This window comes from Anopheles merus, chromosome 3R (assembly GCF_017562075.2).
Source record: "Anopheles merus strain MAF chromosome 3R, AmerM5.1, whole genome shotgun sequence".
Taxonomy (NCBI): domain Eukaryota; kingdom Metazoa; phylum Arthropoda; class Insecta; order Diptera; family Culicidae; genus Anopheles; species Anopheles merus.
The window spans coordinates 33,578,778-33,591,347 of record NC_054084.1 but is presented as its reverse complement, the minus strand read 5'-3'; the positions used below and the strand labels follow the sequence as shown (position 1 = coordinate 33,591,347).

Below are 12,570 nucleotides of genomic sequence, written 5' to 3'. Positions count from 1 at the left end.
GTCAAGCAGGGAGGACACGCATGGTTCCCCGATGTCATCGTACATGCATGTCGTGTGCTCCGCGCAGTTAAAAGGAACCCATTTAGAAACGGGGGCAAAACGAAGAGTCCGAGAAAGTCCGAACAACCAACCACCACTGCCGGGGTTTTGATTGATGCCACCACTCTCTCTCTCTCTCTCTCTCTCTCTCATACTGTTTCATGTCGGAGGATGTGGCGCTTGTCAAAAATGTCCGTTCCTGTACGACGAATACATTACGTCGGGTCGTGTTAAGATGCGCTTCTTCCCTGCTGACGTCCGGCACACGACGACAGTTTGAAACTGCTGCTGAATGTATCACTCAGTTTCGAGCATCAAATTGTATCGTTGTAAGACGAATAACTGGGAGGAGAAGGTTGCTAAATCGTTCCCAGCTGGAGCTGCTGCAAACAAGCTACTGAACAGTTCACTGACGACATATGAGCAGGCAAATTAGAATCTCCACAAAGCCCGTTTGTACTTCGGCGTGTATCATGCTACTGCATGATTAAAAACTATTTTGGACTCACTTATGGAGAAAACAAACCTAACTGCTGACTCTACTCTCCCAAACCGGAAGATGAAAGGAAACTGACATAAAGGATTCACCTCCTCGGTACACATTGGGAGATATTCTCGGGGCGGTGGCTTGGTAACAGTTTCTATTTTCGCACATCAAAAGGCTGTACGATTCAAAATCATCCTTCTGCTATATGCACACACACACACATATAAACACAGTTGAAGACATGAATAAGGTACGCTCTCTGCCTACCTGCTGCGCCTGTCCGCACTGTTCTTTTCGGCAGGACTCACTGAGTCAGGCTTTAGGTTTTTCATTTCCGCAAATCAATGCCGGTTCCATATTGCTTTCCCAAAACTAGGGGCATCGCTTTGTAGACAGATCCACACACTACACATCCAGTGTGATTTCCTTCCCACTGATGGCTGGGTAGGAGCCAGCACACTTTCTCTCTCTGTCTCACCGGAAGTCCCTTTCTTCGACTCAAAAAAGCGATGGTTTGGTTTTCCATCAACTTCCGAACGGTTGCACATGCGAAAAGCATATGCTATAGAGCAAGCACAACATGGCTTACCCCAGGAAAGAATGGCTTCCTCCTGCACCACTTTTAACGTCATGATGGAATACGTCAATCGTTCACAAAGCAAGCACTCCAGGGTGGCGCGTGTGTCTTTTGCACAACGCATATGCTGGCCTCCAAGCAGTAATATGCGCACAGAAACTGCACACGCTGCAGGATGTCTTCGCCGAAGGCAATACGATATATCATGCTCAAATGTAGCTCCAGCCCAGGGCGCAAGTAGTTTACTGTGTCCTCTAGTAACGGACAAAACCATGCATTCTTTTGACGATTTGCACCAACTCAAAACGGTCTTCAAAAACTAGCGAAAACATGATGACAAATCGAAATGAAACGGGTTCACTATCAAGAATAGGAGTTGACGTGTGCAATTATGGTTTGTGTAAAGGAAACAAAGGAATCCCTCTGTAACGGGTTTTCAAAACTCAACCAGAAATGAGAAGTGTGCATACATACACCACAAAGGTGCATTCATTATGCAGTTCTTCTGAAAGGATGTTGGAAGGAACCAGAACACACATTTTAAGTAAAAGCTCCACTTCCAATCACAAACAAGTACAAAGGATTGTATATCCAAACCTATTCCTGAAGGCTTAACTCTTCCACGCAAAACACCTCTGTGGAAGTTCCTCCCGGAGATGCCCAAAAAACTGGAAAACTCACATGCCTTGATCTCTCAAATCTCCCACCGAGATCCTGACAAAATCTCGACTTGGCTGCTACTGATAGCTCATTTAATAAGCTTCCAGGCGTACATAGCTCACAGCGCGCACACCAAAACGCCACACGACAAAACGGCCATCCGGCTCCCATTCATAATGAAAAGCCAACCATTTTACCCTAACGCTGTGTGTTGTCTCCGCGCGCGTTTCGCGACCGTCGCTGCCTCGGAAACGAAGAAACCCTGTGTAGTGTCTGTATGTTTCGTTGATTAAATTTCCTACTCCTTCCACACTCTCGTGGACATCACCGGGGTTCGTTCCTGTGATTTCCTTCCTGCCACGCTAACGCCACACAGAGGACACGCCGGCGCTTCTTTAACCCGGAAGCAGCAACTTGACCACTTGCTATAAACCACCGGTCCCTCGGTCTGGACGTCTGGCCGATCTTTTCACTCGCTCAACACCCGCTCAAACCAGCAAGCACGCTGCAAAAAAACGCGACCCCGCCACCGGATCTCTGCTGACCCCGAAGAGGCGCAAAAGAAACCATAATTAATGAGTAAACGCTAGTTGCTACAACTATTACCAGAATGCATTGGTACCACTCACACCAACACAAGAGTTGGTGCACCGAGTGGGAGTGGGAGAAGCAGAGTGAAAGAGCAACAAGGCACAAATTTAAAAATATCATGGAAAACTATACGCTCCCGGGCAATGTGATACCCGCTGGAAAGCAGTGAACAGTCGGAACGTACCGTACTAGCGCTGCTGTTGCTTGCACGGTACCCACTAGTTTGAGGTAGAACCTGTAACAATCAGCAGCATACGGTAGCAACACAGTAGTAGAAGCAGCAGTAATAGTGGAGCCAGGCGACAGTTAAGTCTGTCCCATCCCCCGTCTGTCATGGCGCACACTTCATTTTGACTCGTGCCGACGACAGCTCTGGACCACTCGGGTCGGGCCCGAAGGGCAAAGCAGAGGAGTGCGCTCGTCACACTGTCTTCGGTCGTCCGTTTTCATGCTTAAGTGGACGAACGCGGTCGAGCGCTCGTGGGAAGATGATTAAATTTCACTTTCAGTTTCTAATTAACAGCGTAAAAGCAATGCCCCCCCCCCGTCCGTCCATCCGTTTTGTTCCATCTAATGCTTCTTCTAATTTCCAACACCATTGCACAGAGACGTGGTATAAGAGCGCACAGAGTATCTACAAAAAGAAAACATTTTGTTAGAACATAGTCAGCCAAATTCATTGGAACACACACTCACGCTCATTTTGTAAAATATTTAACCTCGAGCCGTTTTGGGCAGCGGATAATTAAGTGGCTGCCAAACACGGACACAGCTGTTCCGCCACCGATGCGACAGTTGCCGGCGGCAGATCATGATCCTAATCCGCGTGTGTTTGCGCGAGCGCGCTCGCTTGCGTTATACATTCTAGAGATGGAGAAACGTTGCTTCCGCCTACTCACACATACACACACACACGAGCGTACTGTGCTACCGGGTAAGCAACAAGCGGGACGGACAATCTTTTCACGACCAGTAAGCGCACATCCCGTTCTTCAAGAGTAGAATCAAAATTAAACGAAATAGAGGGAGGGAAAACACCCCGCAAGCCAATTGCTAGTTCCCGCCAGCACACTGATTAATAGCCAAAGTGACCACCGACAGCCCCCGGAGAACACAGGCATGTGGCATCGTTATAACGCGCGTGGCACAGGATAAAGAAGGAGCGGGAAACCGAAAGAAGCTCATCCACTTTCACCAAACCCCAACCAATAGCACACGCAGGGAGGATGGATAGGAAGCGCGAGGGACGAAAAATCGGCCATTAAAAAACGGTGACAACATCCATAATCGCACTCCGACACCAATATAAACGCGCCCTCCGGGGGTGGCTGGTTTTGGGGTCGGCAGACGCATTCAGCATAAATTAACAGGTCAACCGCAAAACATGGTTGTTCTCGCACGATCATCACACCGGCCCGAAGACTGCCAGCGGGGATCGGGAGATCGGAAGGGGTGACAAAAAACCCAACCACGGGGCGGTGTGTGGCGTTCCGAAGCTCAACAGGAAGAGGAAGCGGCACATGTCCGCATCCGCCATCTGGCGCGTAAGTGGTGGCGACGACCACGGGGTAAAAAAGAGTGACATAAAACATAAACCTCCGACTACTGGAACCGTGCGCGGAACCCCCCCATGTGTCGATGTGTGTCGTCTGTCGTCTAACCGCCATAGCGGTGGTGGTTGGTAACAGATGGGTAAAGAAGCCGTCAAAGAATGGAAAGGAAGAAACCATCGCCATTCGCACTAGCCACCGGAAACGGGTATCATTGTGCTGTTATTGGACCAACAGAGAAATAGAGAGAGAGTGTGTGTGTGCAGTGGTCGTTGCATCGCGCTCTATGGTCACGTGTAGCGACGAACAAGTGTCTGCCGCGTGTGACCATCCGTTCACTGCATTTGGCGTTTAATGCGTTCGTGTGGACGGAAGATGCAACATCCTTTCGATTTATTGCTAAAAATAAAGAAAGAAAGAACAAACGCTCCCAAAATAAGACCATTTGTCGTTGTGTTTGAATTAATCGGTTCCTTGAACTCGCGGGGGTTTGCAGAATGAAACATTTCCCATTTCACTCTAACCGGTGCATTCGAATGTATATGTCAATGCCCTTCGGTAAACTCGGTGCGCGGTAAGAATGTTGCACCCGTAAACAAACAAAAAAGAAAAAAAAAAGACTGACACATTTACATCCACCCCACACCCAACACACACACACGGGGAGGACACGCATGTCACAGCGATTTCCTTCCGAAAACGCACAAGGCGCGCGGTTTCTATTTTAAACCCACGACGGCGACGACGACAACGAATGGAAATGTTTTCCTTCAACCTCCCCTGAATCTGAAATCCGAAATCCCAATCGCCCCACAATATCGGAATTTTGCACAGTGTGTCTGTGTGTGTTTGTGTGCCGCAGTGCGGTCGCCGTCTAGCTGCAAAGAGTGGCATCAGATGCAAATGACAATTTTACACCCAATAAATCTCGCATTGCTTACTCCTTCATGGCCACCAACAAACCCGTCGTTCTTGTTGGCCGTTGAGAGACGTCGTTTAAGAAGGGGTTCGATTCTCCCCGCTGCTTCTCCAACAAGGATAGGATTTCGCAACCGTTCAATTGTCGCCATCGTTCGAGATCGTTGGTTTCAATTAAACCGGCCGCAGCAGTAGCAGTTGCGCCAAACCACCTCTCCCGTGGTGGTTGACATTTACGTTGCTCCGATATTCAATCGATTCTTTTTGCTTCTTTTCTTTGGTACGGCTGAAGGTACGGTAAAGTTTTCGGGTGGTTTTAATTAGTTAAGGATCAACCGGCTAGGCGTGGTTTGCATTATGCTGACGTCCGGAAGGATGGCCCTTGAACAAGTGGAGATTGCTTTCCGATGCGTTAAGACGGATCTTCTTATATAGTCGAAATGGAAGTTATCTTGGAATTCTTCTTGGTTTAATTTGATCTTCTAAAGTACATTAAAGCGGAATGACTGACAATTGACACCATTTGCACCCCTACTGTTGTCCAGGGCGATGCCCAAACTTGGCCTACCCTTAGACAACATCAACTACAAGTACCCAAACGGCACTGCGCTTGCAATTCATCTCGCTCGGCGTGTTATCCTTTCCGATGTGCCATAAACCGTGCCATCCGTCTGTGTGTCCCTGAATGACCCTGCAATTGACATTAAATCTGGAAAGCTACTACCACCCTCCAGGGAGCGGCGTTATAAAACTGCCGAAAACTAGTTATTACCGACAGACTGCGCTCAGCTACAATTCATAGGACAATGCGCGCTCCCGGATAGTGGAAGCTCCCCATAAACTAATACCACCTAGCCATACACACGATAACACGAGGGCACTAAACATTGAAACGTATCGAAAAGCACAGCGGCACAAGAAATGGCAAAAAAGAAGTTCGGAGCTGTAGTTTAGTGCTGTTTTTCTAAAATGCTGGTAAAAAAGCCTCTCAGCGTAGGCTCGACGAGAGGAACACAGGGACGCAGCCTATTGTTGCTTTATGCTCTGCCGCTTTATGTACTCGGACATCGTTTGTTACAACAGAACCGTTGGCGCTTTTGGCGCTTTCGCTCGCTCGCTCGCTCGCTCTGTTCGCGTATTGCAGGTTGGAGTGCAAAATAAAGCATTTCTTATGACTCGGACAATCACCCGGTCCGGCCCTAACCGGCAGCACAGTGTGTTTGAACTGGGCACAACTAACGGCTGCCGGATACCCGGGGGTTAAGGAGTATGTGAAAAATTGTTTATATGCACTACACGTCCATAAAATTGGTTCAGCGTGCACCGAAGCGGCCGTCTGCTATAGGAACGTACCGAAAACGAAAAATCGAAAGAATCTGTTTAGCTCCCGGTCCCGGGAACGGACCGTGAAGGAGAGGAAAATCTAAAACAATTCCTCCAAGCAGGCGGAACATAAAAAAGGCTGCACAATCGTTGCTGTCATCCGTGTTCTCGCTCTCCTTGCACTACTACCGCAGCAGCAGCAGCAGCAGCGGCGACTGAAAGAATTGCACAAAAAAGTGACTTTTAAAAAATATGCTTGGTAAAGGCTGCGGACCAACAATCAGCAGTTGGTGAAACTGCCGTAAAAACAAGCGAGAGTTTGCTTTTGAAGTAGTTGTCCTACGCTTGGGTACATACAACACAGGCTGTCCGGTGCAGAATATTATGAATATTAACCGGGAGAAGTGCCGCAGTGAGCTTGATTCCTGGTTGTAGTGTACTACTTTAAAGCTATGGATTGTTTTTGGACATCCGCAGCTAGTCCCAGACATTTGATCGGTGTATTTTGCAACGTTGATTGAGCATTTTCCAGAAAAACAGAATAGAGGACCAATCCCTACAATATGATACAGCACTGTTCAATCCCGACCATTGATTTGTTTACTTACGCACAACACCATCGCACGTCGCCCGGATGTTCAATGTCTTTATCCAGTTCGTCACTTACCTAAAAGAATACAAGTAAAAAAGCAAACGATTAATATTGTGAAACTTGCACCACAAAGCGGACAGTTTGCACCTTGCTCTTGGCACAGCATCCGATCACCGAACCACCGGCACCGTTTGCACATGGAGCTGATGAAGTACGAATAGCCCGACTCCTGCAGGCCGAGCGAAGCGATCGGCTGCTTCATGCACTCCTTGCACTTTTCCTTGCGAAACATGAACACATTGTCCAGCGTTTGAAATGCGTGCATGATGATTTTGCCTCGGTAAAATCACACTACAAGAACAAATTTCCCGACATCAACCAGTCAAACATGAGCGGCTGTGTGACTTAACGAAGAAATGTTTAATCCAAAAAAGGGGGGCATTCTTCTTAACGAAGCTGTCACACCACCGCGACGGACTCTACTGTTGTTTACTTCAAAAACCTCGAAACGTCAAAAACCGCCACAACTACTTACAAACGACGCCGCCAGCGAGGGAAATTCGCACCGAAAAAAGCTCAAAACACTTATTTCTTCCATTAGAAATTCGTTTTCCATTTTTTCCCTTTTACTTTCAGCCGAAAATCCCCCAAAATACACTGGCTAAGCTCGTGGTGAACCGGGTGGACCTAACATACGAAAATCCCATTATTGAATTACCCACCGTACTACCCCTGTTCCGCTGGTAAGTGAAATTAGCGAAATGCCAATCGTGCAACTAACAGCGCCGGCCATTTCCCACCAATAAACATGTGTTCTTTATTTACTCGGAGTTTTTTCGTTCTAAGGGCATGAACCTTCCTTCTCCCGGTGGCAAATATGCGCCGGACCTAAACGACCGCCACACAGTCAGCAGCAACATCATGGAAAAGGAAAATCTTTCTCCCGCCGAACCTTCTGTATCCTTTTAACTGTGGTGGTGATTCTCCCTCCCGCTTCTCCACCAGCCAGTGCAAATTGTTGCGGTTGTTTGCAGAAAAGAAAAGCGCCGCGGCGTTGGGGGCGAGAAACAACCGAAAAAAAAGGAATCCACACAGACACAAATGGAGACTCCAGTGAATAAAATGCAACATTCAAAAACCAATCTACAGAATGTGCCCGAAGAATGCCCGGCCAACCACGTGGCAGTGCTTCGTGCGAACCTCTGGCGTCCCCTCAATCCCGGCGGTGGCTTTCCCCGGGATTTGCCGTGCCTCGGAGTTCGGCTCCGTGTCTCGGGTCAGCATCATCAAGCCCTTAATTATTAAAATTAAATTTAATGAAAGGAATCATTTCTATTTGAATATTTCCAGCATTGATGCAGGCGAGCCGTGTTGGTACGGGATCCTTGGAACCTCTTTACCCAGCGCGTTTTGCTATTCATTCGCATTTTGGATGGATTTGAATTGCCAAGAAGAAACAATAACCGAATCTGAGGATTTTGCAGCGACTTGTTGGGGGGAGAGTTGTGAGTATTTAAGAAAAAAAATGAGAGCTCTTTAAAAGGACAGAAGTAGAGGGAAAAACACTAAAATGCACTGAGTTATTACAGCTCTTCCCCAAGTCTTCAGAACAAAAGATGTTATAAGTTTCAGGGGGGAAATGGTCGGTAGACGCTGCCCCGGACATAATGGACAAGGCCATTTCAAAATCGAAAAGACGTGCTAGCTCAGCTTGAAATGATAATCAGGCTGCTGGAACCGCATTGACGCTTGTTATCGGTTACTTCATTTCCGTTTGGCGGATGGCGGTCACGGTTCTCATCAATCTTGGGCTTTTAGATTCGAGAGCAAGTAAAAAAAAAGCTAAAGGTTCTGGACTCCTAGATACTGGCGGTATTAATGTACAGCAAAGTGACACCGATAATTGAATTCTTCAAATTTCCGGACCGACGCGCTTCAATTTCCCAAACTTTTTGTGCATGGCTCTCCTCGCTTTGGGGACCTTGTGGGATGGGACGGATAGATCGGTGTCTCGGTACAAGAGAAGATCCCCCTTTTTTGCTTGCTCTAGACTAGACTGAACCGAGAGAAAAAGGCAATTTTTCATCTTTTGTGTATGTGTGTGCTGGCTGCATTCGTTTATTTCTCTTTCGTCTATCAACCTTTGCCATCGTTAGCAAGTCCTTAAGGGTTTGCTTTTTTACTTCATTTTCTGCAAAAACCTTTCTCTACGTTCACACAGAAACAAGTTACGATTGGAGAGCGAAAGAATGCGATAAACAGGAGGTAATAAGTAGATACGGAATTTGTAGATCGAATCGTTCGCCTAAGTACTTCTGAGGACCATTGGAATACGCTGTACAGCAGTTCGTCCACTTCGTCCGTGTGCATCGAGAAAAAGTGGGCAATCTGCACAAAAACCTTCCATCGACACAACCTGATGGTTGTTTCTTTTTTTGCTGTAAAACTCAATACAGAGCGACTCTTAAAAAACACAGGTAGACTGACTTTCCATGGGATACCCGTGTCGTGTCGTGTCTGGCAAACATTTATCAGCCTGTACATTGGTCCCGCGTCAATTGTCGTCGTACTCCCCTGGTTGTAGAACGATATCATGTCACGATGTGGTGATCCAAATTTAGAAAAGCCAAAGCGAAAACGAAAAAGTTTAATTGGGAAAGTTGTTGTTATTTGCTGGCAAGGAGAGCGTCAACTAGATTGCCCTTAACCGCGGGTACACGGAGTACAAGCTCTGTGGTCTGTTGCTACCTTTTTACACCTGGCTTTACTGCAAACGAAGGAGGGAAGGATCCATTTGTAAACCCCATCGATAGGAACAGTGAAGAGTTAAGCGGATGATGTTTCCATTCCACGACTATCACTGTCTGGGGCTAATCCTGTGCTAGGGCTTGATTTATTAACTGGGAGGGAAAAACGAAGCTTAGCATCGGCGATTCCTTGGCATATTAGCACAGTGATGTCAAAGCATCCAGTTGGAATGGTTGATACTCGGACACTGTGATGGGTAATCTCTCTCGCACTCTGGAGCACATTGCAGCCTCAGGAAGAGATTAAAATCGACATAATCCTCTAGGCCCTTTGCTCCAGATATCTCACTGTACAAGGAATCAAAACTTAAAAGTCGGAGACACACTGCTTCCAACTCCAAAATGAACTGTGTCGAGGGGAAAGAAAGCTTAAACCTAGCGCTTATCGCTTACACTCTCTGGACAGAAATTCCAAACAATTCACATTTAATTTAAGGCATGAGTGCTTCCACTTCCACTCCAGGCATTGAAGCAGTCAATGAGGCATTGCGGAAGAATTGAAATTGACATTCGCTTTGCTGGAATGGTATCGACAGGGTGGGGCAGAAGATGGTCCTGTGCACCTTCTCCAAACCCCGAAAGGATATTTCCCACCATGTTTCATGTTTTGTGCTGTGTCGGTGTGTGGTTCGGGTGAAACCGATGAACCTAATTCCAGGCACAGGAGAAACTTTTGCATCTCGCATACGCAAAACTCCAGTCAACGTTCATTTGAGGTCAATTGAATTTAATTAAAATACGATTGAGTGCTACTGTTGGCTTGAAACAGTGGAAATGAAATCGGTAAATAATGAAGGGGATAGAACTCAAACACACACACACACTCGGTGCCGTGTGTTGTAATTGGAGAAATGGAAAGAAAAACCGGCAAACAACTCAAGCCAACCCAGCCCCGTAAATTGAACCCGTTTTTCCACTTACCATTTCGATTCTCGCTGTCAGCCGGCTTCATCTGGATCGGATGGTGCATCTGTGTTAGAAAAAAAAGAAGAATAAGAAGAAAGACACACATTAGTGTTGAAGGGAGTAAATTACCCCCGCGGGGGGCAAGTGGGGTACACAAAAGGTAGTAGTAGTTGCGATGGCGGCTGCTGCCACAGGCCACCGATTGGCAGGATAATGGATATCTCCACCACTGGAGTCAGCAGCTTTATTGGCATGTGCGCGTGTTTGTAAAGGAGCATAATAGTAGGGAAAGCACACTAAATACCCTAAGCAGTCACTAATTCGATTCGGATCGGACAGCGATGAAATTAGTCCCGTGAAACACAACCTCCCGCGTGCGCCTACCCTATATTCCCACGCAATGACGGCTTCACTGTGCATGCTGCATGCGCCATTGGTCGCATAATTAGCGTAATGGACAATTTATGGAGTGAACAAGGCGCGCATTTTCCGGTTAGCAGACACACACACACATAAATGGCGAATCAGATTACGCGCTTCGCAGGCACGCATGTATGTGTATGTGCGAGTGATGCACATAATTAGGAAATGATTAGAGAAGCAAAGCCCAAAGCTTCCAGTCTACCTCTCTCCCCATCCTTGTATTGATGGTTTTGATGAGTGCTGCGAGATGATGATGAAATCATCATCACACAACTATTAGCACCGGATCTAGAACGGAGAGCACGTGGAGGGAAGCGTTCCGTTTGTTCCCGAAACTAAAACAACAACCCCCAACACTGGCAAGATCAGGCACTATCGTTTACACACACCATTGCCCTGGAAAGCGGCTCGAATTAAAGACAACGCACACTGTGTCCCTGGTAGAAGTAGTAGTTTGCCCTGCCCTACCTGCCATCAGAGCCTTATCCTTTGCACCGGATCTAACCGACCGGGGTCGGGAACGGTGTAATCACGCAGATCTGCTGCCAAAAGGTGCTCCATCATCGAGTGGGTAGAGCGGTAGAGCAAATATTTCCTTAATTAAAACTTTCTCTCTCACCAAACTCACCCTCTCTGCTGTCCTGTGAATGGCAGAGCCCAAGAAGAGGGTAAGGATGCAAGCGGAGAGATGTAGTTATTCTTAAGTGGGAAACCCCAAAACTTCCAGCAAAACCTGTACATCCTTCGTCTTCCCTAACCTACCAATCGGAGGAGAGGAGAACTCCACCAACACAACGACAATAAGTCACTACACCCCGTTGTTGCTCGAGTGCACCCCACAGTATTGTTGTCTTCACAGCTTCTTGAGATGCTTTCCTGGAAAGGCCCGGGAGGTCCATTATTTCTGGCCTGGTGTGTGGTTGTTGTGCTGTTGTGCTGCTTGCTGCAAGGGTGACTATTGGGTAAGTGCTTTGCCGTTGCGTAATGGGTGTACAGTCGGAGTCGATTTGGGAAGACATCTTAAGAAAACAGCCCTCCAAAGGACTTTGCGTAACTCACTCACTCTCTCTCTCTCTTTCTCTCTCTGTCTCGTCTCACATAAGGACGAAATGGGGACAAAAGGAAGCAAACAGGGAAATAATTTTGACTGTTGAGGTGCGAGTGGTATTGTTTGTGAAGTAGTCAGCGAGTCAGGTTGTTTGACTTTAGCATTTAAGCAGTACTCGGGGAGCGAGAAAACACTTATAGTTTTCTACCAGCAGGGTGGATGGGTGGGCAGGGTTTTAAGCAGTTTTCGACTCGCCGGGCGTTGGAGTAATTCAAAGTGTAAATTTGTACTGCTTTATCGCTTCCCGTAAAGTTTTCTTCCTCGTTGATTTGCAATTGTTTTGAATAGTTTTAGTAAAAATGTGAAAACCTAACAAGAAATTGATACATTTTAGCATGAAAAGCGTAATAATACCATTTTGCATCTTCATCTGCATAACTTAAGGCGTTTCGTTGTATAAATTGCATAAATTTAGGCGTTTAGTTGCATGGATTGCATATATGTAGGCGTTTCGCTGTACGAATTGCATAACTGCAGGCGTATTTGGTTTATAGCATTCATTAGACAGTTGAAATATGTTTGCTCTTTGTTCAATCTTCAAGCACACGCTCATACACTCTAGCTTAAGGCGTATCCGACAATAATTGGA

At 46.9% G+C, this 12,570-nt stretch overlaps 2 protein-coding genes and 1 long non-coding RNA gene across 18 annotated transcripts in view; 1 reads left to right on the top strand and 2 right to left on the bottom strand.

The window, feature by feature from the left end:
• The window catches only part of LOC121597434, a 45,075-nt gene extending 37,951 nt beyond the window's left edge, over positions 1–7,124 (bottom strand). The window contains exon 1 of the mRNA XM_041923188.1: positions 6,885–7,124. Coding sequence (XP_041779122.1) covers positions 6,885–7,062 — 178 coding nt within the window. The 5' untranslated portion in view covers positions 7,063–7,124. The remainder of the gene's footprint in view (positions 1–6,884) is intronic.
• LOC121597432 (CUGBP Elav-like family member 2) overlaps positions 1–12,570 on the bottom strand; it is a 284,267-nt gene that overhangs the window by 88,956 nt on the left and 182,741 nt on the right. For all 14 annotated transcript variants that reach the window (XM_041923184.1, XM_041923183.1, XM_041923171.1 and 11 more), the window contains one exon: positions 10,466–10,514. In XM_041923184.1, coding sequence (XP_041779118.1) covers positions 10,466–10,514 — 49 coding nt within the window. The remainder of the gene's footprint in view (positions 1–10,465; positions 10,515–12,570) is intronic.
• On the top strand, positions 7,268–9,106 carry LOC121597435. 3 transcript variants are annotated; one of them, XR_006005414.1, is made up of 4 exons: positions 7,268–7,480; positions 7,584–8,013; positions 8,088–8,242; positions 8,959–9,106. It is a non-coding gene; the product is annotated as an uncharacterized LOC121597435 (long non-coding RNA). The 3 variants fall into 3 exon arrangements; XR_006005413.1 differs by lacking the exon at positions 8,959–9,106 and adding an exon at positions 8,327–8,609; XR_006005412.1 differs by lacking the exon at positions 8,959–9,106 and having other exon boundaries at positions 8,088–8,312.